The sequence below is a fragment of the Lates calcarifer genome, linkage group LG17, assembly GCF_001640805.2.
Source record: "Lates calcarifer isolate ASB-BC8 linkage group LG17, TLL_Latcal_v3, whole genome shotgun sequence".
Classification (NCBI taxonomy): domain Eukaryota; kingdom Metazoa; phylum Chordata; class Actinopteri; family Centropomidae; genus Lates; species Lates calcarifer.
The window spans coordinates 24,522,270-24,545,272 of NC_066849.1; the positions used below are offsets into that span (position 1 = coordinate 24,522,270).

General features: G+C 38.8%; 1 protein-coding gene across 1 annotated transcript in view; it reads left to right on the forward strand.

Moving 5' to 3' along the window:
• The window catches only part of brinp3a.1 (bone morphogenetic protein/retinoic acid inducible neural-specific 3a, tandem duplicate 1), a 42,182-nt gene extending 36,804 nt beyond the window's left edge, over positions 1–5,378 (forward strand). The window contains 1 exon segment of the mRNA XM_018670939.2: positions 3,348–5,378. Within this exon segment, the coding sequence (XP_018526455.1) occupies positions 3,348–4,464 (1,117 nt within the window). The 3' untranslated portion in view covers positions 4,465–5,378.
• The last annotated feature ends 17,625 nt before the right edge of the window (positions 5,379–23,003 follow it).

Here is a 23,003-nt window from a genome sequence, read left to right on the forward strand (position 1 = left end):
TGACCACTGTGAAAGAGGAAACTGAAATGTAAAGTCTGGGGAAAGCAGGAGTAAAATGTATGGCACTCTGTAATCAGATGCACACAGCAGGAGAGAGACTGTCGCTGGAGTGAGAGAGAGAAATGCAAATTAAAAGATGCATTACAAAGCTACTTACTTACTGAGTTCTCAGTTCAGCACCGTGAAACATGGCAAAATAGCAGCATCAACAACCCTATTATTTGTTACAACTGTTTATTTTTCTTGATTTTTGACAGCTCACAGCAGCTCCTAGTCCACTGCAGCATGATTGAAGGAGCCAGTAATGGCCATTACATATTTGACATGTTTCCAGAAATAATCAGGTCAAAGGACTTTTTTAATAGTTTTACCAAAATCTCACACACTGACTTTATGTAACTCAGACTCGAATGCTAATTTCTTCATGGGGATGATGTCAGACTGTTTTATATTTCCTCACATGTAGCCTTGTTTTTGTTGACAAAAACTGACAAAAATCAAATGATTAAAGTCTGACATTTTTCATCAGAAGAGTAAGACTAAAACTAAATCAAGATGCTAAAATGTAGACTGATGAAATAAGTGACTTGCAGGGAATGTGGAGACGAGTCCATAAACAAGGCACAACCTCACATGCAGCACCGTGGGCACTGAATCTAATATTTAATATTTCTCAGCACTTCAACTGGACAGTTTCTGGGGAAAATTTAGGAAGAGCAGTAAATGCAGTCATAAGATATAGTAAGAGCGATGGAAGCAAATACTTAAATTGGATAGTTTGGACCCTGCTGTGATTTAACCTGCTGCTCTCAAAAGATCTGAGGAAGAGCCTGTTGGTTCATATTAACAGGGTTCAAAGCCAGGCATTTAGAATAAAGATAAAGTCCCCCTCAGCTAAAAATTGCACTCTCCTCTGTATTGAAAAATCTTTTCATTGTGGGATATAATTTATACATTTTGAATTTAAATGCACTATTTTCCTGTTCTACACCAAAAAAAGACAAAAAAAAACAATGATTTCAAATATTCCACAGCGCGTTTCCATATCGCCTTATGTGTAATGACCTAGTTCATGGAGGATTTGTTTTTGCCCTTTTTATAAAAGAGAATATTCATGCATCTCTGCAGCCATTATTCATTTACTGAAGCATCATGGTCTTTGTCAGATGAAGAAAAAGCAAACAAAAAATATCATATACTTTGTAACTTAACACTACAAATCCATTTTGGAGCTTTTGTAACTTTCTAGTACTTTGGAGATAAGGACAATATGTTTTTTGCATTTTCAGCTGTGCTGCCTGAGAATACAAGAGGTGTCAGAATAGCAGTGATGGAGCCAGACAGAAAAATGATGTGCCATTTTTTTTCTCTTGGTTCACTAAGTAAATAAATATCATTTCTAATGGAAAAAATGTAGAGCATCATTTACGGAGGAAAAAGTTTTGCTCACAAGTGAAAATTGAATCAGTGGCAGAAGGAGAAAGTTGGTGTGTGGCATTGATCTGTGTGAAATGAGCTGACAGACAATGAACAGATTGCAGAGTGAACACCCAGCCTCTCTTTGGCCCGCGCTGCACACTGCGTCTCCATGACAGTTTACATGTCCTGCTGACACAATGCGCTTTATGATGGCGGGACAGCTTCCTCTCTCTCGCTGTGCACAGCCTCCACTCTGGAGGTGAGATATGCACAACTGACTCTAACTGATGACTTTCAGAGTGACTGGGTACTGTTAACACATTATATCAACTGTTTTTTGACAACATGTCACCAGATTTTAAAATTGATGATTTGAGAAAATGTCTTTTGCTCTTTCCTTTTATCCTCGACGTCACACTCACGTCTACACACACTGACTATTCTCAGTGTGATGTTGGAGTGTTAGAATGGCTGGCTGGTTCAAAGCACTGGTGAAAAAACTGATATGAAACTGACAAACACCACAGCTGAAGTTTTCTACAGACTTTCTATATGGCTTTTTATGCTTACCATACATGTACTTAGTGAGTGATAGAGTACAATACACTGAAGGAAACATAATATTGTTATGACATCTGACAACATAAAGGTGTTCATTGACTTGCAAATGTCACTGTACACAGGTGTTTTGCTTGTATGTATGCACTTGTAGCATTATCATCTGCAATGCATATTATCACAGCAGCTTTGCCATTTCTGTGCCAATTTCTGATCCCAATTAGAGTGTAAAGAGGGTTTTGTTACAATGTTGAATCAAACCAAATTCCATTTGAATATATTGTATCAGATCAAACAAAAGTGATCAGACTCTACCTGTCCTGTGCTGAAGAGCTTCCAGTTATTTGAAGCAGTTATCAAATCAGAGAGCTTCACATCCAAATTATCAAAGTCTTCATTGTCTGTGTTGAAGAGAAAAGATTTTATTATAGCAAAAGTTATAGCAAATTACCTCCATTTTTGTGTCTCGAACCTTTGGTAAGGGGTCAGTAACAAACACTGGCTGTATAGGAATGAGAAATGGTCCTCCAGTAGTACAGAGGTAGGCACTTATTTTGAAATACTTAAATGTGCTTCACAGATTTCTGGTTTGTGAAGTTGTGGGAAAGAAATTTGGCTGACTTTTAATGACTTTAATCCAATATTGATCATTAAAGTTGAAATTGCCTATGCTGCACATACTATGCAGCCCAGCAATTATTTAGTCAAACAACTGTTTGGACAACTGTTTTTTTCCCCTCAAAAATGTGTTTTTAAATGTAAATTACTTATACATGCACCATTGTTTCTCCTAAATTAATTTAGCAGCTGCACACAGCCATAATAACAAAACTGCTAACTCTGCTGGAGAACAAAAATGAATTCAGAAATGTGACAGATGTGAAACAAAGAAAGTGAAAGACTGATTAACGTCATTATATTCTTGTCATCTGGTCCATCTGCTCCTTTCTTCACAAACAACCTGAGGAATTTTGATTTACTAGTTTGTGTCTTTGAATAAAAACAACATTTTGCTACTTCTATAGTGCTAGTCGCTAACTCTCATCGCTCTAGATTGAATAATGTATCAGAAACACGTTTTAAAATCAGATTTTATGTTGTTAAACATCTTATGAAAAGCCCAGAAGACATATTATCTTTATCAGCCTCTCACTAAATGTAATTAGATTTTTCATGAAATGCAACATTATTTTTTTCTTTGTCAAGTGCCTTCATAAATTCTTATAAGTCAAAATACCTGTCATGCAGTCAATTACCATATTTGTGTTTCTGAGCAAAATGAAAAATGTTAAGTAAATATTTGGAGTTTAATTTCATAGAAATGTTTGTATTCACAGTAAATCTTACATATTCCTTTGTCTCCATTGCAGACCCTTCAGCTACTGGCTGAACTACATCCTCTCTATCATGTACTGCAGCGAGAACAACCACATTGGCTCCTACGTGGAGGAGACCCGCAGCTGCTCCTGCCCATACGAGCACCCTCCCTGCCAGGGGGTGATTCCTTGCGTGGTGGGTGAGGGCACATCCTGTGCCTCCTGCTCCTATGAGAACCGCTCCCGCTGCGCCACCTGCAACCACGGTTACATGCTTAGCCAGGGCGTGTGCCGCAACGAGGTGCCCGACTCCACTGACCACTACATCGGTTTTGAGACAGACCTGCAGGACCTGGAGCTGCGTTACCTTCTGCAGAAACGTGACAACCGCATCAGCATCCACGGGATCTTTGTCAGTAATGACGTCAGGCTGAATAATTGGTTCGACCCGTCGTGGAGGAAGAGGATGCTGCTGACTCTGAAAAGTAATAAATATAAGTCAAACCATGTCCACATGCTCCTGGGGATGTCTCTACAGATCTGCCTTACCAAGAACAGCACTCTGGACCCCATGCTATCTGTCTATATCAATCCATTTGGGGGAAGCCATTCAGAGAGTTGGATCATGCCCATTGACCAGAACAACTACCCAGACTGGGAGAGGACTAAATTAGACCTTCCCTATGACTGTTACAATTGGACTTTGACTTTGGGCAACAAGTGGAAAACATTTTTTGAGACAGTCCACTTCTATCTTCGGAGCCGGATCAGGGGGCCCTCCACTAACGGAAATGGAACTGTATATTATGAACCCTTGGAGTACCTAGAACCGGGGCGAAATCTAGGCTACATGAAGATCAACAGCATCCAGGTGTACGGCTATAGTATGCACTTTGACCCAGAGGCGATCCAGGATTTGATTTTACAGCTGGACTACCCATATACTCAGGGATCACAGGACTCTGCCCTGCTGCAGCTGCTGGAGATCCGGGATCGGGTCAACAGGCTTTCACCACCCGGAGCTCAGCCTCTGGACCTCTTCTCCTGTCTGCTACGGCACCGGCTCAAACTGTCCACCACAGACGTTGCCAGGATCCAGGCAGCACTGCAGACTTTCACTGCCAAGCAGCCCAATTCGATGGAATACGAAACAACCAAATTATGTAGCTAATAAGTGGGCAGGCGGCCAGGTGCACAGATGGCAGAGCAGTTATCACACAGGCCTGATGATGGTTAAGAGCAATTCTGGAGCTGTGCAAGGGACATTTGGGGGACATTTTTTGTTGTCGTCATGGATCTCAAGAGTGCGTTTGAGATTCTCATGTCAGCTTTTCGTATAAATTTGTACAACATCGTAGAATTAAGGAGGATTTCACCAAACTTGCCTCATAGCTTTTTCTTTCTCTCCTGATGAAAAAATAACTTTGACAGTTGATAATATAAATTTAAAGCTCTGCCATCACTGATATGTTGCCAGTGTGCTAACGTTTGTAGATTGCACAAATCTGAATCACTCACATACGTAAACAAAAGCTTTTGCTGATGAAGTATTACTCAAGCAATGTAATCATCTCACACATATAAACATTTCAACACCAGCATGTTTTTCTTTTTTTCCTTTTCTTTTTCTCTTTTTTTTAACATTTTATTTATTCATTTTATTTTTTATTTATTTTTATTTTTTGGTTTCTTTGTTTATTGTGTATTTTTCTCTCTGATCACATTTACTTTCCAGTAAATATAAATACTTGTGTTAATACCATGGCCCTGTCTTTCAGCCTGGGAAATGATGGGCACCTCATTGTTCTTAGCTTTCCATACAGCAACAAACTCACTTCTTTTTTTTAAACTCTACTACACAGTTTTGTAAGAAATAAATGAAACAAAGTGATTAAATAGATGCTGTATTATTCTGAGATTTGCTGAGAAAAAAAATTACGCCATTATCACAATATATGTTACATGTGCTTTTATTTTTATAATGCTGTTGTTTGTGAAACAAAAGTTACAAAAACACTGTCTATAAAATGTATAATACAATTTGTTAATACACTAAATAAAATACATTTTTATGTGTGGTCTATAGACAGTGTATGTTTCATGTACAGTTTGTGACTCACATATAATTACCAAAAAGACCCTGTACAGACATTTGCAGCTGTGCTTAAAAAGCATAGGTGTAAATAAAGCTGCAATGATTCATTGATGAATCAGTTAGGTGACTGACAATTAATGAAAATTAATCAGAAGCTATTTTGACAATAGGTTAATTGTTTTAGACATTTCAAACAAAAATGCCAAAATTCTCTGGTTTCAGTTCCTCCATAAGGATTTGATATTTTTCTCTTTCATACTAGGAAATCATCTTTATATTGTGATCTTCAATAACATTACCTCTTTAAAGCTGAATTAATATTTATTTGTTGTCACAGTTCCAAATCCTTAAAAAAGAACCAATCCAAATTGAGTTTGGGATACTGTGTGTATAGAGTAAAGTTAAAATAAAGTTTCTGTTTTTTAAAACAGCAGAACCAGAACCACATTTTGACAGGCCACAGTAGGAAAACCACAGGTGCTAACAATGAAAGTAATGTTGGCTGAATTCCATTAAGCTGCCTCAGTTTCAGTGTCCTGGTACTGTCACTGCTGGCTCAGTGTCATGTTGTCATGGTTTAGTAGGACACTTGAATAGAAGAGAGCCATCGTTGATGCTATAAGTAACACCTGTGCTTTTCCATCTCTACTATAACAAGTCATAATGTTGGCAGGTGAAAAAGGCCTATTCATCATTTTGAACACTAAACTTTATAAACTATACTTGTATCATAAGAACAGACTACAGTGGATTTGAATGAACAATTTATTTGATATGAAAAAAGCTGAATATCAGGAAGTACTGACTTCATAAAAAGTGACTATATCCACGTGTGCTTAGTGCTTTGTTTTTAGCAGAATGTCCGTACCCGTGCATTGTCCACAACTACCTCCTCATTACTAATTTTGTTCAGTACAAGAATGTAGCACTTCTTTCTTGACTGCAAAAACGGTTTGTTTCACACATCTAGCCAGTTAGTGAGACATGTTGCTTAAGCTGTTACGTCTTTAATATAGATTTAGTTATTTGAATATTTTAACCAAGGCAAAGCAGAAAGGAAAGGGAATGTTGAATCAAAGATATTAAGTGCAAATGCAATAATTTAGACAGCTGGCTCCTTTTGGAAGAAAATGCTAAATGCAGTGGTTGGTGAATATCATTATGAGCTATTCCACTCATCTTCAAAATTACATCTCTGAATGACACCTTTTAACATACTTTCTTGAAAGCACATTACGCAGAAAAAATCATTTTATGAGTGAAACTGATTTTCTTTGGCCTTTCTGACCTCTTACCAAGCAATCAATCAAAAAAAATATTAGTTTTACTGGAAAAGAGTCAGTTGCTGAAATTTTACATGTAATGTCAGCTTTATCTGGCTTATTAAATACTCATTTATTCCTCTGAACATCAATCCAGCATATAGAACCTCTATATGATTAATACTGCCATGATACAATAGCAATTTAATGAGTTGGATACATGTCCAGCATTTCTATATATGTGTGTGTGTGTCTGGTGTGACCGGATCACGTTTGGCTGATTTTTAGAATATGCAGTCATGCATATGGTGCTCTGTAGCAACAGCAAGAGAATTTCTGGGCTTTGGATCTCTTTTGGATTTGTGCTGATTGATGGCTGCTAGAGGCAGTGGGGAAGACACAGCATCAAAGCCCGTTATCTCAGGTGGTTCTCCCACTGGTTTGCAGTCTGTTGTAATTTGCGTGGGTTTATGTCTTACTCCAAGCCGTGAAATAAAAGCATCACACTTCGAGTCCCCCAAGTGATTTGTGCTATGCACGTAGTGTGCAGCTCTGACTGCACAACGCATAGCCAGTCTTTTACTCCTCTCTGATGTTTAACCATTTCATATGATGAAAGAAGGCAGTGTGGAAATGCAGGTTCAGAGACTCAAATTGCCAAGAGTATTCCCCATCACATGTTCAGGTAGCAATGATGCTATCTGCCAAGGATGTTAGAAAAATGCAAATCACTCTTTCCTAGTAGAATGTTGGAATGAAAGGACAGATCAAGTTGAAATTACAAGTTGAATTTCAAAGACTTCTAAACCATAGTTTTTCCAAGACTGTGTTAACTGACATTACATCAGCATAAAAGAAAAACTTTTTTTTTTTTTTAAGTACAGAGTTGCTTGTAACATGTGTGTCAAATGTGTTCTAGCTTTAAGTAATTCCTGTAAAATCATGATAAATTGCTGAACATATACTTTTGGGGTATAAATTTGCACTTTAGCTTAGTAATATGCCCTCGTGCCTGTTGGGATAGGCTGCAGCAGCACATTGTTGCATTTTGGAAGAACACTTTTGCCATTAAGCTAAGTTTGTGAGGAAAACATACACTTTTGGGGGTTAAATCAAATCTCACAAGCCCCAGTGGTTCATTCATTTCTTTTCTCATATCTGAGCTGAATCCCTGTGACATACTAATACTGTAATTACACCCAGCCAGCAGAGAATTTGCCCCCATCCAACATTTAATGGAACAGAGCGTAAGCCCCGTCATGCACCGGTGTATCTGGTGTTTTGCTTTTGTCATTATTTTTCTGCATAGTGATTTGGTTTGAAATTATCCATGGATTACAACAATCAAAAGTAACGTCTGTGTGGAATGTTATCCATGACTCCATCTAAGTAAGAGAAAGCAAAGACTTTTATTTGGATTCCCACCAAAAATTTGATATTTTCATTAAACCACATGCCCAAGTGAGAACAGGGAGGTAGGCATGAATTGATGCAAAAAGTAGAGTGGTCAAAGTGCAAGTCCAGTGTATATGACAGACTTGAAAAACGGGACATATAATTGAAGGGTTAATGAGAACATTAAGTTCAGAAAAAGTGGTAGCCAAAGCAAAAATTCTCATTAGAGTGAATGAGAAGTCATTTATTATAAAGGCAACTGTTTTGCACTCCAAAGAATTTCAAAAGATAAGATTTCCTTTGACTTTTTGCTGCTTTGGTGATAAAGTCTCCAACCTCTCATCAGACATTCAGACACGTATCTCACCGATGGCGGCTCAGTGATATTTGAGACATGACTAAATGATGTGGTGTTTATGTCTGCACTGATGGAAGTCAGATCTTGGCCTTGATATGAAAACAGTCTATTGAACTATTTAGCTTAGCCTACACACAGTCATTCCTTATCAATCTCTCTGCTTTCCAAACTAACAAAAATTTCATTCAAAGAAAAAGCTGATTTGCTTTAATATGCGAATACATATTTCAGTAATAGACCACTGTAGGCTTATTTCCTTAGAGTGCAAGGTTAAAAGAACTTAATTAATTACATAATATCAGCACTCAAAAAAAGTGAAGAGAAATTGATGCCATTCCAGATGTAATCTTATAGACTAATCCCCATGATTTCCAAAACTGATGCCTTATATGCCTATGCCTCTGCCCTTAAAATAGAATTTAATCTGAATATAACTGAAATTATCAGCAGTTTAGAAAATCTTTTGTTTTTAAGATGTTTTATCTATAGCTATACACACACACACACACACACATATATATATATACAGTATAGTATTAGTATATAGTTAGCATATATAGTTAGCATTTTCCTCCTCAAGAGACAGACATTCAGTGATTTGAGAGTAAAAATACTTCAACTATCAGCATGTGCTGCTTTGCTTTTATTGTTCAGCATTGTGTTGATTCTCCTCAGCTTGGTCCTAGCTTCAGTTCCCTACAGAGCAATCTGCAAGGCTCTTTGAAAACGTACTTCATAGTTCACCACACCAGCTGCAATCAGACACAATTCCCAATGTGACCCGCGAGTCGCAGCCCCTTTCTAGCAGAAAGAAAACACTCATAATGCTTTGATAGTGGCACTAAAACATAATGTTAAAGGATGAAAGTGAAAGAGCACCGTCTACACAGAATGTGGTGGGTGAAGGTGACAACATTATCATCATCTCAATGCCAGATCCTGAGAGAAAACATTTCCTCAGAAACTTGAGGTAGGCAGTGAGATGTGTTGCCCTAGCCTGGCAGAGGCAGCCTATGACTTTTAGAGGAACTTGAGTGAAAAGATAAGAGAGTAATTCAGTTCAGTCAGTTCAGTCACAATAAACGTCTGAAACATCACAAGGAGTTTTGAAGGTTATTGACATTCATGTGGCCTACCTACAACGTACTTGAGCTGAATATTTTGAGAACAAATGTTTAGGGGTATAAGTTATTTTTATGCACATTATGCTTCCTTGCCAGAGGGGGTAAGTGAATCTAATTTAGCGGCAATAAAACTAAATTAATGGACTACAAGCATCGGAGCACATAAAGAACTAATTCCATCTGAAAGTAACATTAACACAGAGAATATGTAATTGCGAAAGGGGTCTATAAAAATTGTGATTTGGTCGGCCAAATGCAAATGTGTCCCTCAATCAACTCTGCCAAGTTCTGTTCAGGCGTGGTGTGCAACTGGATCCGAGGCAAGCTTTCCCCCCAAATCATCAGATTTGAGTAAAGCCCTGAAGCGAGTGAAATATTTGAGATAATGGAGTAGAAAGATTAATCTCAATCTGACTTTGGACTTGGAAACAGCTTTAGGAATCACTGTACAAACTGCAAACATTCCCACAGTTACTGCTATGCTGTGTTCATCCCATTGGTTGCCTTTAAAGATGCACTGAAATGAAAGGTGTTGCACATAGTGATGGATCCACAGAGAGCTGTCAATTAATTCTCAGCTCTACTGAGCTTTTTAGTCTCTCAGCTCATAGTTGCGGTTTCTCAGCTCTCCACAACAACCTCCTTTCCAGTAACAGAACGCTAACAAGCTCTGAAAAACCCACTCTACACACCAAACGCATAATGGTTGACAGACAAAGTTAGCACCTAGCAGGGATTGTTGCGGAACAGTTAGCCACTAAAGAGTGAGATACTTCCCTCATGAGTTGGTGAAGACCAAGCAGAGCTAAAAGGAGACCAAATATTGGACTTGCGTTCATCAGCTCACCTCAAACACAACTCCAAAAGACTGATAATGTTGCCCTGTGTTTATGTGTAAAGTGGAAATTGGTTGCTAACACATGAGCTGCAACAGCAAACAAATTTAAAAGCACAGTTTCAAGAGAGAGAGAGAAGAAATGAAAATCACTCTGCTTTCTCTTTCTGTCAGAAGTTACAGTGTTTGATGACACATCCTAAACTTTGACACATACACATAAATTTAATCTAGCTAATGGGATAACAAGCTAATTCCTAGCTGCTAACTAGTAAAGCAAAATGGGTTTACGTCAGGATATCAGTTGGCAAAAACTTTCTGTGCTGAAGACGTGGTCTGAGTTTTTGTGATTATTTTTCTCTCGTTTTCCGTCTCTTTATCCAGAGACAATGAGCCAGGTGTGGGTAAAAATGTGGCTCCTCAGAGTCTCTGTACCTGCAAAAACACACCCACTTTTGAGCAATTAAATCAAATCTCTGAACAATTTGATCAAATCCCACCTGAAATTATACTCAAAATTTCTGTCTCTGAAATTAGTTATATTATGCAAATTAAAGAATAAACTGCCATTTCACTGTTTCTTTTAAAATTAAGCTGCATATGCAACAGAAAACAAGGCAGAACCTTGTGTCATTATAGCGGCTTTGGATTAAAGAAAGCTGATAACTCACTTGTCTAAAGTAACATTTATCAAAATTTTAAAAGAGAACCTCTGATGTGAAAACTGAGCTATTTCTGCTCTGGGCTTTGAAAGCTCAGTCAGTGGCAGCAGGACACACCATGTAGCTCTTACAGTCCTTATTATTATTCATTTCTCTGATCTTTTTTCATTCTTTAAAGAACATGCAAAGGAATATGTGAGGCTTAAAAGACAAACTCCAGTAACAAAAATATGCTAACCCCATTTCTTTAGAAAATAAAACACACCTCTTTTTGTTGCGGCTCTCTTATCCAACACTCTTTGAACATCACAGTTTGCCCTTTTGCCCAACCTACTTATGCATGCCAGAAAAAAAGTATTTTGTGTCCATTTCTATTCCAATTGCTTATGATAGTATGAGTGCCTTGGTTTCCTCTGGGGCCGAGAAATGCTCATTTGAAAAATCGCCCAGACGTGCATGGAGGTTGCCAACCTCAATTTTTGATGCAGTTGCTCATTTTGTGTGTCTTCCTCAGGAGTCATTGCCCAGCCCCACCGGAGGCCTGGCCACACTAGCCAGCCAATTACTGGGGCCTTTTCCTGCACCTGCCCACTGCCGCCCTGTGTGTGAGGCTGCAGCTCCACTCCAGGCCAGGGAGCAATCAAAGCTGATGCCCTGCTACAGCTCAGCTTTGAGAGGCTATTGGAGCTGTGGTGGCATTTAATGAGAAAAGTTCAAGTGTTTTAAGCTGCAGTAAATGCAGGCATCATGTTGCAGGTTTCATGTTGCAGGTTTTGGTCTCCAGAGTTTGTCAGTTTCAATCAATTCACTAGCTTAAGCTTAATGTTGCTTGAAAAATGAATAGAATTGCAATTCACCCACTGTCTTGGATGGAAGATTAGAAGAAGAGAAGGTGGATGAGCTGCATGCAAGATGCAACTTATACAAACATTAATTTAAATGACATGCCATTTAGTTCTGGTTATATGCGGAGAAGAATCCCTTCCTAAAGCTAACAAACTAACAAATAAAAGATACTAATTACACTTACCACTCTGACACATCTAGTTGCCAATTTTGGTGCAGACAGACTCCTTACCTGACTCTAGATCTAATTGTTGCACAGATGTGCATGGCTCTCTCCAATGTCTCCTCTAAAGCTAAACATCTCGATGCACGCTGCTCTTTCACCAGTAAATGCAAGTAGTGGCATATTCATAGATCCAGAGTTTCTAAATGAGGAAGTGCATGTAGATGTGCTTCTGGCCCCTCTCCAGACTTTTTTTTTTTTTTTACTTTTTATATGGGAATTGCTAAAATGTTTTTTTTTATTTTTTTTATTTAATCATTGCAGAGTATTTTTACATACTTTAAAACATGAAGGGAAGATTAAATCTTTACAATGCTAGAGCAGACATGAAGGCAATTTTCTAATTGCAATTTTCTTTTATTTAATTAATGGCAACAACAAACTGATGTTTCAGATTTTACCTTCCTGAAGTAGAATGGTTTTGGTTTAAGAAAAAAAATCTTAAAAATAAGAAAAAGCTAATTACATTCTAACTTACACTGTAGAAAAAAATACATGAAAATATGAAAATCCTTCAGTTTTTGGATGTTTCCATTGCACAAACCATAACATGAAAATAGAGGCAGAAGTAATTTCCACTCTCAGCTAGACCCAGTCAGTAATTACCCCACTCCCAAAAGCCTTATTTCCTTTCCCCTGCACTCTCTCTGCCTCCACACTCTCTGCCCCGCCATCTCTGTCATTTATTGTTACTAAATACTTATATTATTATTTCTGTTCATAGAATTTGGAAAATATCATATTTCCTTCAGTCTGACTGCAGCTAATGGAGTGAGTAATATGGCAGAGGCTGCCTGACTTGCAATTGTACTGCAGGACATCTGTTGGTGGGATAGAGCGACAGAGAGAGCACAGACACTGACTGTCCAAAAAGCTCATTGCTCCAGGTAAAACCACATAAATGCACTCTGTTCAAAGACTCACACAGTGTCAGGGCAACAAAGTATAGTGTATAGTATACTTCAGTTAGTGTTAGTATCTGCTAGCTATCCTGAAATGTCTCTGAAGCCAACAAATCTCTCTGCTGTACATTTCACTTTTACCAGCAGCCACTTTTCACAGCAATGCATTTTTTCTGCAGATCACAATAATCCAGCAAGGTGATCAAAACACGCTAACTGATGAGCGCTGTCCAGGATGTAAATTAGCACAAGTCTTTTTGCTACAGCCAGATGAGACAGTATGAGATTGAGTGTCGAGGAGATAAGAAGAACAAGTTGTCAGTGTGAGGAGTGGCTGGGAGATAAACTGATTGGATGTAAAAAAAAAATGGTCTGTATAAGTTGTTCCTGTCATTCACAATAAGTTTGACTGCATGAAAAGAAACGCAGACGTACTTTGTGTGTCCACACTCCAGTCTTTCTATCATTTTCTTTGTATGTGATGTGTTTTTTTACCAAGTTGCCCACAGAGAAGGCCTTGACAATGACATCCACCTGTAACGGGCATAAAGGAGTACTATTGATCTTGGTCGGTACAGTATGATATTCTCCATGATTTTCATCTAGAAGATACTTATTTTGTATCTTGACTGTGAGCTTGATATTTTTCTAACCATCAGATGCATTCACAAAGAACATAGAGACTAGCAGCTATTTCTGCAGCTATACTGTTGATCAGACATTAATGTTGATGATAGAGAAAATTCTACTAATGGGGCATAATCTGGCTTTCCGGTATGTAGTCATACTATAAAAGAGTGCATCGCCCCAAACTATTGCCAAATAAATCACTTTCACTTTCATGCAAATTGAGCCGCACACTTGAGCCAACTCATGCACTGAATTAAAGATCTGACTGGGGCACATTTATTTGTCAGAGGCCCTTCACTAGAACTTCACTACCTCCCTACCACTACATTAACAATGCAGAGCAGTATGGCATTGGGATTAAAGTTTGATACAAGTTAATCATTCAACACTGAGAAGTAGAGAAACATTAGCGCACAGATCCAGAAATACACCATCAGCAGGCATGAGTAGTAGTATTTTCCTTGTGTACAACTGGATATATGACTGTGCAAACACGGGAAAATCATGGAAAGGGAATTCAGCAAAAGAATAGAAAATTAGCAGGAACTGACGCAAAGACAAGTCTGCACAAATTAAAAATGTTTCAGCATGAGCAAAAAATGTGCACGTATCTCAAGGCTTTACAAATCCGCTTCATAAAAGTGGAGAGGATAAAGGAGAGTGAGAGGACTGGAGGGAAAACAGAAATAACTGGAGTTACCGGTGAGCTCTGAGATCAATCAGCAGCTGTGGTGAACACAGACATACGTACACAGGCTGTGTGTGCTTTGCTAGCTAGCTTACAACTAAGGTCTGTACAGTCAGTACAGATGTTAATTGGGGTGAAGCAGTCAAATTTGTGGAAACGATGCAAGGTGGAATTTTGCTTAGCTTTCTGTCTGAACTTATGCCAGTCCATCAGTTTGTTAGGGACCCTTAACTTTTCCTTTTAAATATCTGATCAGTGTCCTGCTGGCAGTAACCACTGGTGATTTTATTATCTCAATTCCCCCTGAAAGTGCACATGTAATAACTATTTTTGTGCAGTATTTACTTGATTTCTTAAACTAATACAAATACAGGAAAATGTCTGTAGCAGCTGAGTTTCACTCCTTAGCCAGAAGGAAGAAGAACATTAAACTGCTGCTATACTGATGAATTCATGTCGTTCTGCTTAGTCACACTAGGATTTAAATTTGTTGCACAAGGTGGAGTTTGTGATAAATCTTCGAGTCATAGGAATCACAGATGGACCCTGGCCATTTGACTTCCAAAAGAGGAGCAGTATGACATATTATCTTGATGGTGGGGAAGTGTAATGAGTTGCAATATATTGTGATGCTCTGAAATGGAAAACAATATTCAGTCAATACATGCACAGTAATGCTTTGGCAAGATTTCATATTGATATCATCTCATCTGTTGATGGATGGGTGTGTAATAAGAATCTGTGAGTCTGTGCAGCAGATGATGCCTAGAAATTCTGAGATGATTATTCATGGTGTAAAGTAGTTAAATGTCTTCACGTAGAATTGTTGAACTTGCTGTCCAGTGATTCTGTGGGATTTTCCAATGAAGGAGATTTATAGTCAGTGAGGAAAATAGTGCCACAAAAATGTTTTAGTGCAAACTAAACATTTATGACTTTCCTACCCATGATTTCTTTCTCAAAAAAAGTCAGTGTTACTGGTGTTATAGCAAGTATCCAGTGGAAAATAAGTGGTAATGCATGCAGTAAGGTACATTAAGGCGGGCTGCTAAATGTAAATGTGAAAATGGCCTGACAGCCAAAGTTGCCACTGTGAATGATCAGGACTTGAATTTTACAATGATCTGGCAGATTTGACATTCCCACTTTCTACTGCAGCCCACTGGATGTCACCGTGTTAGCAATGATGCACCTTTAAAGAAGTTTCAGCTAGAACAGTACCTACACATATTTTTACAACAGGCAGATAGTAATGCCATTTCTGAATAACTACACATACAAATGTTTCACTGTTTTGGAAATCTTGAGTAAAGTAATAAATTTTTCCATATCACTCTGTTAGACCCAATTAAAGACAATATCATACTGCTTAAAGGTTAGGCCCATCTTTGGGGTTATACTGGGTACACAGTGCTGTAGTATATTTGTTCCTGGGAAGAAATATGAGCGTAAATACAAATAAAACAGTGTAAGTAAATTACTACCAGAAGTAGTGCTGGAACATCTACTGTATATGTGATTCAGCACTACTGAATCTAATATACAAGACTAATGTTAATATTGTAGAGTAACATGCTCAAAAATTCTGCTATACACATGCATTTCTTTTTTTCTCTGTAAAATAACTGCCTGAAACGCTGGAGTGTGTACAGCTGAATATTATGATCATTCTTTACAAACACTTCTAAAAGCAGTCTTTATTGTACAATTTGTCTGACTGCATGAATTGTACGTCCTTATGATTATGTTTCTGGCACTAGAAGAAGAGGCTGTCACCGTCTCCAAACAATATGAATGCATGCTGTTTGTCATCCAAGCCCTGGCCATTTCTCGAGGGTATTTTTCCATTTATGACAGGATTTATTCTCTCTCTCTCCCTCTCTTTCTCTTCTCTCTCTCCTGCTCTTTCTGATTCTTTAATATATGTCCTGACTTGCGGGCACTTCCTCATTATTCCTATCTTGATATCTGCCACTGTTAATGAGTGGAGGGACTCGAGTTGCAGAGTTTGAGCATTTGGATTAATGTGAGCGCTGCAGCGGGGAAGTTTGGGAATAGTGCGTGCTCTCACAGTTCATTACTGTGGATATATGACATTTTAAGGCTGTGAGACGCCAGGCTAATGATGCTCCCCGGTAAACACTGGAGACTGCCAGCCACTGCACCTGAGAATGTTCCTCTAATAGCAGGAATGTCAACATGGTGACAGGTCCACTTCCTCTGCACCAACTGTACTGCTGCATGTTCTTTTTTTTTTTATTTCTTATTTATTTTGTACAGCAAATCATCCTTGTTCTGTTAATTGATAACGGACAAATGAGATGGACACTGTAACAGGAACATGTTTAACATAACAACATCCTTATCAGGTTATAATTTCAAGTTTATGGAGACAGTGTGAAGAAAAGTGTTAATATTTGAAGTAATTTTTGGGTTTATTCACTTTGTCGAGACCTTTAGTATCCTTACGGACCACGTGACTTTTGCTGAACAGCACCTCCTGTGCCCACAAATAGCAATGCCACATTGAAATACTCTTTCTTTCCCCAAGATTCTCTGTGGTCAGTTGCTTTAACGATGCCATCATTAGGTCACCTGACTGACAGTGCATGGAAGTGGACCATAACATGAATGTAACAGGACATCATGTTCCAAGATGACATGCCATTCATTCCAATGATAGTTGCATACTGGGCCTGCATGCTGGAAAAGTTCTTCAGGCATCAATGCTTTTGGGCCTATAGAGCATGAACATAAGAATCATTCTCAGGCTGAGATGGCTGACTCCCCCGCATGCACAAAAATAATATACTGATATGGCTCTTTTGACTTTTTTTATTTTTATTTGACCTAATTGCAGCTATGCTTCTTACTATGCCAGTATTTAATGTTTTGTCTGTCATTCACTCTGAGTTTGATGGAGACATTTCATCTAGAAAGGTGCTGTATATATAAATATTTGCTGATTTACTAATTACTCAGATTGACAGTACAAAGTTTCTCTGATTTACTCATGGAAATGTTTATCTGTGACAAAAATTTAGTTTCACAGAAGGGAATATTTACATGTTTATCAACTTCATTAAAAATATGTGTGTTTTGATTATGCCTCTTGAGAGGGTAAAATCTGATTAAGATTTTAGGCAAAGCACAGCTGAGTATGAGTTACCGCCAAATTAGGGGAGATTGATGCCACCTGGGTCAAAATGGCACTAATTCCAGAGGTCCTCCCTGATTGGCCACAGACAGCAGGTGACAGGATATAAAAGGTTTTGGAAGCCAACAGACTGGTTGGTCCTGTTTTCCACTCTCAAGAAAATGGAGGAGGGCCAGTGTTTTGTGTACTTTGAAGGTTTTTTCCCCACTAATTATCTGCAGAGGACCCTGAATGATAAACCGAATGAAACAGTTTTTGTTTCTCCTTTTTTGTGGCCAGCCTGTTTATTTCTTTCACATGAAAAATCAATCCCTGCATGCTGGTCCATTGTTTCCACGCACACTACCAACCATCCTCAAGTACAACACTTTCAGTGAGGTACAACCTCATCAAACTGATTCAAACTGACTGAGCCTTTAGCCAACGTTACCATATGCTACTGGTCATCAACCATGAGATTGAAAATAGCAGTTTATAATTCTATGACATAACTCTGGGAAGTTATCATTGCAGTTAAAAAAAAAAAAACTTTGTTCTTTACAACTGGATGTAAATTGTCAAAATATTTAACCCTCATTCTGAAGTAATCACCCAGAATGTGCACCTGTATTTTGACTAGTCAATGCAGCACCCTTTCATATGGGGAGAATGTTGATCTAAACATCTAAACAATATCACTAGCAGCAAAATCCTTGAGTACACCAAACTGTGCAAGGGTGTGTTTTATAGCCTATGAATCCAACTTATTATTTGTAAAAGGAACATTTCTTCTTTCACTAAGTACATAATCTCACTTCTTTCAGTAGAACTCAGTTCAGGTATTACTGTGTTTACCCACTGAACATAAAGAATGGATCCATAAAAAGTTAAGCCAGAAGTTGGAGCGTGGACCATGTCTTATCGGATAAAAAGTATTGTCATTCACCTCTTAGTTTCATTTCCCTGTTAGGTATGAATTTTTTATTTGCACCAGTATTGATTTGGCCATGCAAACACGTATTGGGCAATGAAGGATTTGTTGAAAAGCATTGATCACCTCAGAGGCCTGACAGCAACCTTTTTTATTTGAAGTAATGTCATTTTGCAAATGGAGGTCATATTTCAACTTTATCGAGTCCTGCCCCATCGGCGCAGCAGCAACATGGAGTCAGCATAAAAAACGCCCTCAGGTAGCAAACCCAACCTCTCTTTTGGGGATAAAATATGTCATCTGAACAGAGGAAGTATTTATCAAGCCTCAAATTGATAATGTCAACAGCCAGGCTTTGGTGCAGCCAGAAGCACAATCCAACCACTTCACATTTGTAGCTAACCTAATATAACTCCAGCCTGTCTCACAAAAAGCCTTTACTTGAGCAGGAGACAAATTATCTTTTGATTTGAAATGGACCATTTCCTTAAATACCTGTATTCCTAATGAGTCCACCCCACCCTCCCTCCCTGCTCTCGCTCTCTACTTGTCTTGCTATTAGTGTCCAGGGAGCTAGCAGCGAGTTGCCCGACTGCCTGGCTGCCTGAGTGATTAACTAAGGCTTGGGGCTGACAGGCTAGCTACCCCTGATAGAAGCAGGAGGGGGATAATGTGGGGCTCTGTTTAGCAAGGCTGAGAGCACAGGAGAAAATAGCGGATGGGTTAGGGGGAAAAAAAGCAGGGGGGGGGGGGCAAGAGAGGCAGAGATGATAGAGAGGAGAACAAATGGACAGAGTGAATGCAGGGTGAGAGGAGGAGTGAAAAGCTGGAAGAGAATAGAGGATGGAAATATAAGAAAACAAAGCTCAGAATGAGGAAAGAGTGAGCATTTAAAAAGAGAGGACAGAATATATGATGTACATGTAGAGAATGGCTACAGCACTGAAGCAAAGGATGATGGGACATGATAGGGAGGAGAAATGTGAAAAGCGTAGGAGGCACAGGGAGGGGGAAGTGATGCGCAGGACTGCAGATGGGAGTCCCTTATGAGATAACAGTTAAGTCTATGTAGTGATAGGGGCTCAAGCAAAAGTAATGATCTCGTCCAATTGAGAATAGGCCATCTGAGACTAGCTTACATCTAATGGATGGTGCAATAGGCTGTGCAGGTGTTTCAGATAGCCTTTACAGAAGTTCTCCCTTAAGTCTTTCTATGTATAGCATGTTTGTTGGTTTCGGGTTCCTCTGAATCACACATTATGTGCAGTGTTTTTTTCTTCTTTTTCTATGCCAAACTTATGAGTGTTGTGAATCAAACTGACAGCTGCAGGTTTAAGTCCATGAAGCGTTGATGAGAGAGTGCAGTTTTAGAAAGGATTCTCTCGTGGCTGCGAGTGAAAACAGGTTCATTAGCACAATGGAGCAGTTCATGACGGGAGACAAAAAAGGGATCTGAAACTTCTATCCATTGGCCCACACACATCAGTTTTGTTCCGATGAACACATTTCAAAACAACACAGTCCCGCGGGGCTTCTTAATTGACATCAGCTATCAAGATGCAGCAATTAAAAATTTCCATTTATAACTTCAGCTTCAACATTGGCTGGGAGAATTTATACTTTAAAGCTAATTTTAGTCTTTTGTCATTAGACAAACGTGTGAATTTCATTTTCATTTTCAATGAATATTTGTTTACACATACCATTTATGAGCATCACTATAGCTGTCTGTATAGCCCAGCATCCTAATTCTCCATCTCTCTCCTGAAATAAACCACTGAAAAAGCCACTGGTCAAGAAAAGATGAATATTACTGTGCCAGCATTTTTCTCAATCATTATGCATTAGCTGCAAATAGAGAGCATATCACACTGACTTTTTTCCCCTTCTAAAAAGCCTGGAGAAATCCAACAATTTTGGTGGCAATAACTATTGAAAAATTCTGAGGGGACAGATAAGATTCAGGATTGGAGTTCCGCAGCACATTAATTTTCTTTTCCACATGAAATCATGGTGGCAGCATTTTCCCCCTAGAAAATGCTTGGCTCTGTATTTTGTCACCTTATTAGTGTCTTCCTGTCCCGACGCTGCTGTGGGTACTTTCCATATATGACAATGTGACAGGTTGTGGAAAGCCATTGGGCACTTCTAGGTGAGAAAGTGTCATTGAGGACCGATGGGAACTATGTTGAAAAATAATAAATTCTTCACTTTGTGAAGCCTGTGGGACCATATCTTCATTTATGCTTCAATACCCCTGGTTATTGTAATTTGTATTATTAATGTGTAGGTGGATATTAAAGACCGTATCCACTGACAATTTGCCAGGAAGAAGGAGAAGGCTGGTTGATGTAATATGAAAAAGGAAATTTACTTTTTTGAAAACTAATGTATGCTGCACAAAGCATTTGTCTTTTGTTTCTGTTAAAGCAAAATGGGAGCCAAAGCTTACACAGAATGTACACATTCACTCACACACACATGCACTTCCTGTTCAGTTTTTATTAAAAAAGAATACTATCAGCCATTCTTCTTCTTCTCTCCCCTTAAGTGAGAACTACCATGGAGGCGTGAAACAACTTCAGAGGAAGCGAGTGAGGAAAACTCTGCAAAGGCTGATTCGCCAGCCGGGATCAGAAAACTGCAACCTGTCATTTTCCATCTCTGCCACTCTTCTGGCACTGTCTTTTGAAGTCCTCTCAGAGGCATTAAATCATGGTTAATTAACATAATAGAAATGTTAATGGCAGTGGTGCAAATCACAGCACTGAGCAGCCATTAGCAGGAACACACACAAACAAGCACAAGCATTGATTTAAATGGAAAGTTGTTGAGTTGCAGTGAGAGAGTAGAGGAGTTGCTCTTTGATTGTGAATTTTAATTAATAGATATTTATTGTATATACACCTACATCTAAACAGAGAGCACTGAAAAATGCACAATTCATAGGCATTATCACATTCATGGCTGCACTGAGGAAGACTGACATGTATGCCTTTGCACAGTGCAGCCAATTATTTCCCTCTCCAAGCAAGTACTGCTGTGCTGACTCTCAAATACTGACACATTCGGCAACGGCGTTTGAAGAATATTTTCCCCCCTCACCTTCACACTATCGAAGAAAAAAAAGAGCTTCTTCAAGTGTGCGCCTTTGGAATCAACTTATTTCAATCAGACTTGCGTTCAGTTCTCCAGACGTTTTATTACAAATACATTAAAAGCTGCAATTATTATATTTATCCTTTCACCCATGTTGTTGCTGTTGCCGCAAAAGCCCTGAGGAGAAACACAAGGTGGAGGCTGAATAGACGCAGAGTTCAGAGATGTAGAGATGACAAAAAGAAATCAACCCGAGGGCCCAATCCCGCTTCCTCCTCTGTTCCTCCATCACACACAGAAATAGGGTTCACATAAACCTCATTGAAGCATGAATTCATAAACACCATCAAATCAACCTTTAGCACTTTTCATTGTAAACAATTTAAAATGCTGCCTGGTGGGAGAAGGCAGGCAGGCATCTGTCACCTGCAGTGTTTGGTTCCCTCTCACAAAGACCTGCTAAATCTGCCTGACTAATCATCAGAAAGATGACAGTTTCTTAAAAAGCGATCATACGCTGGTTTTGCCTGCGTTGACTTTTATTCTGCTTTGCCTGAGGGGGAGCCAGGAAGATCTGAGAACTCCCACCTCCATACCCCTCTGTCATTTAAAGTCTTTCTGTTCCTTGTTAATAACAATAAAATCCCTCTCAGATTACCAGACTGACAACAGAAGTGCATCATGTCAAAGCACATATACCACACATACCCTTACCTTTAAATGTTTAATTGCTAATTCACAAACAGAATTGTTGCTTTTAGTGGAGACATTTTTTCCATGCAGCTCTTGATGTACTGTGTTAGCTCGAATCATTTCTTTTTCCCATAAAGAGATTTGAACAGCTTCTCACTGGTGTCAACTGATTATAGAGCTACATTCATGGTTTGGCATCAACCCCTTGAGAAATAAAAGCAAGGCTGAGCGAGAGATGCCTGTTCTACATATCAGTCAGCAAACCACAATTAGGGAAGGAAAAAACAATGACAAGCTGTCAGTGCACTGCCTTCACCCCCCCACCACAATGCACAGCATGATCCACTGGCTGCCTGCTTTCGACTGACTAAATGCTGAATTTATGAGTCCTTAAATGAATACTTTAGGGAGGGAGGATTTACATCCTGCTGGGGTGACTTAAAATGTTGTTGTTTAGCATTTGTTCAGACAAGATGACACGGAATATTTATGATTTGTTTTAATTTGCAGAAAGCCATGGAAACTTTATGGAACACACTCTGCAAGACACAACAATATAAGTATGTTAGATTGTCCAAACAGTTGTCTGTCCTTGCTGAATTGGACACAAGGATCTGCTGTCTAAAAACTAAAAACTCCAAGAGCTACAAATCATTCAGACACTGCTACTCACAACCTAATGAAGAGAAACACTGGGATCAGACTATTTTTGACTGTTGTTATTTATTTATTTTTCTTTTGTTTTTTTAATTAATTTCTCTCATGCCATTTATACTCTTGTTCTAGTTGATGCCTCAAAGTATTTTATTACCCTGTATATAAAATAGTCTA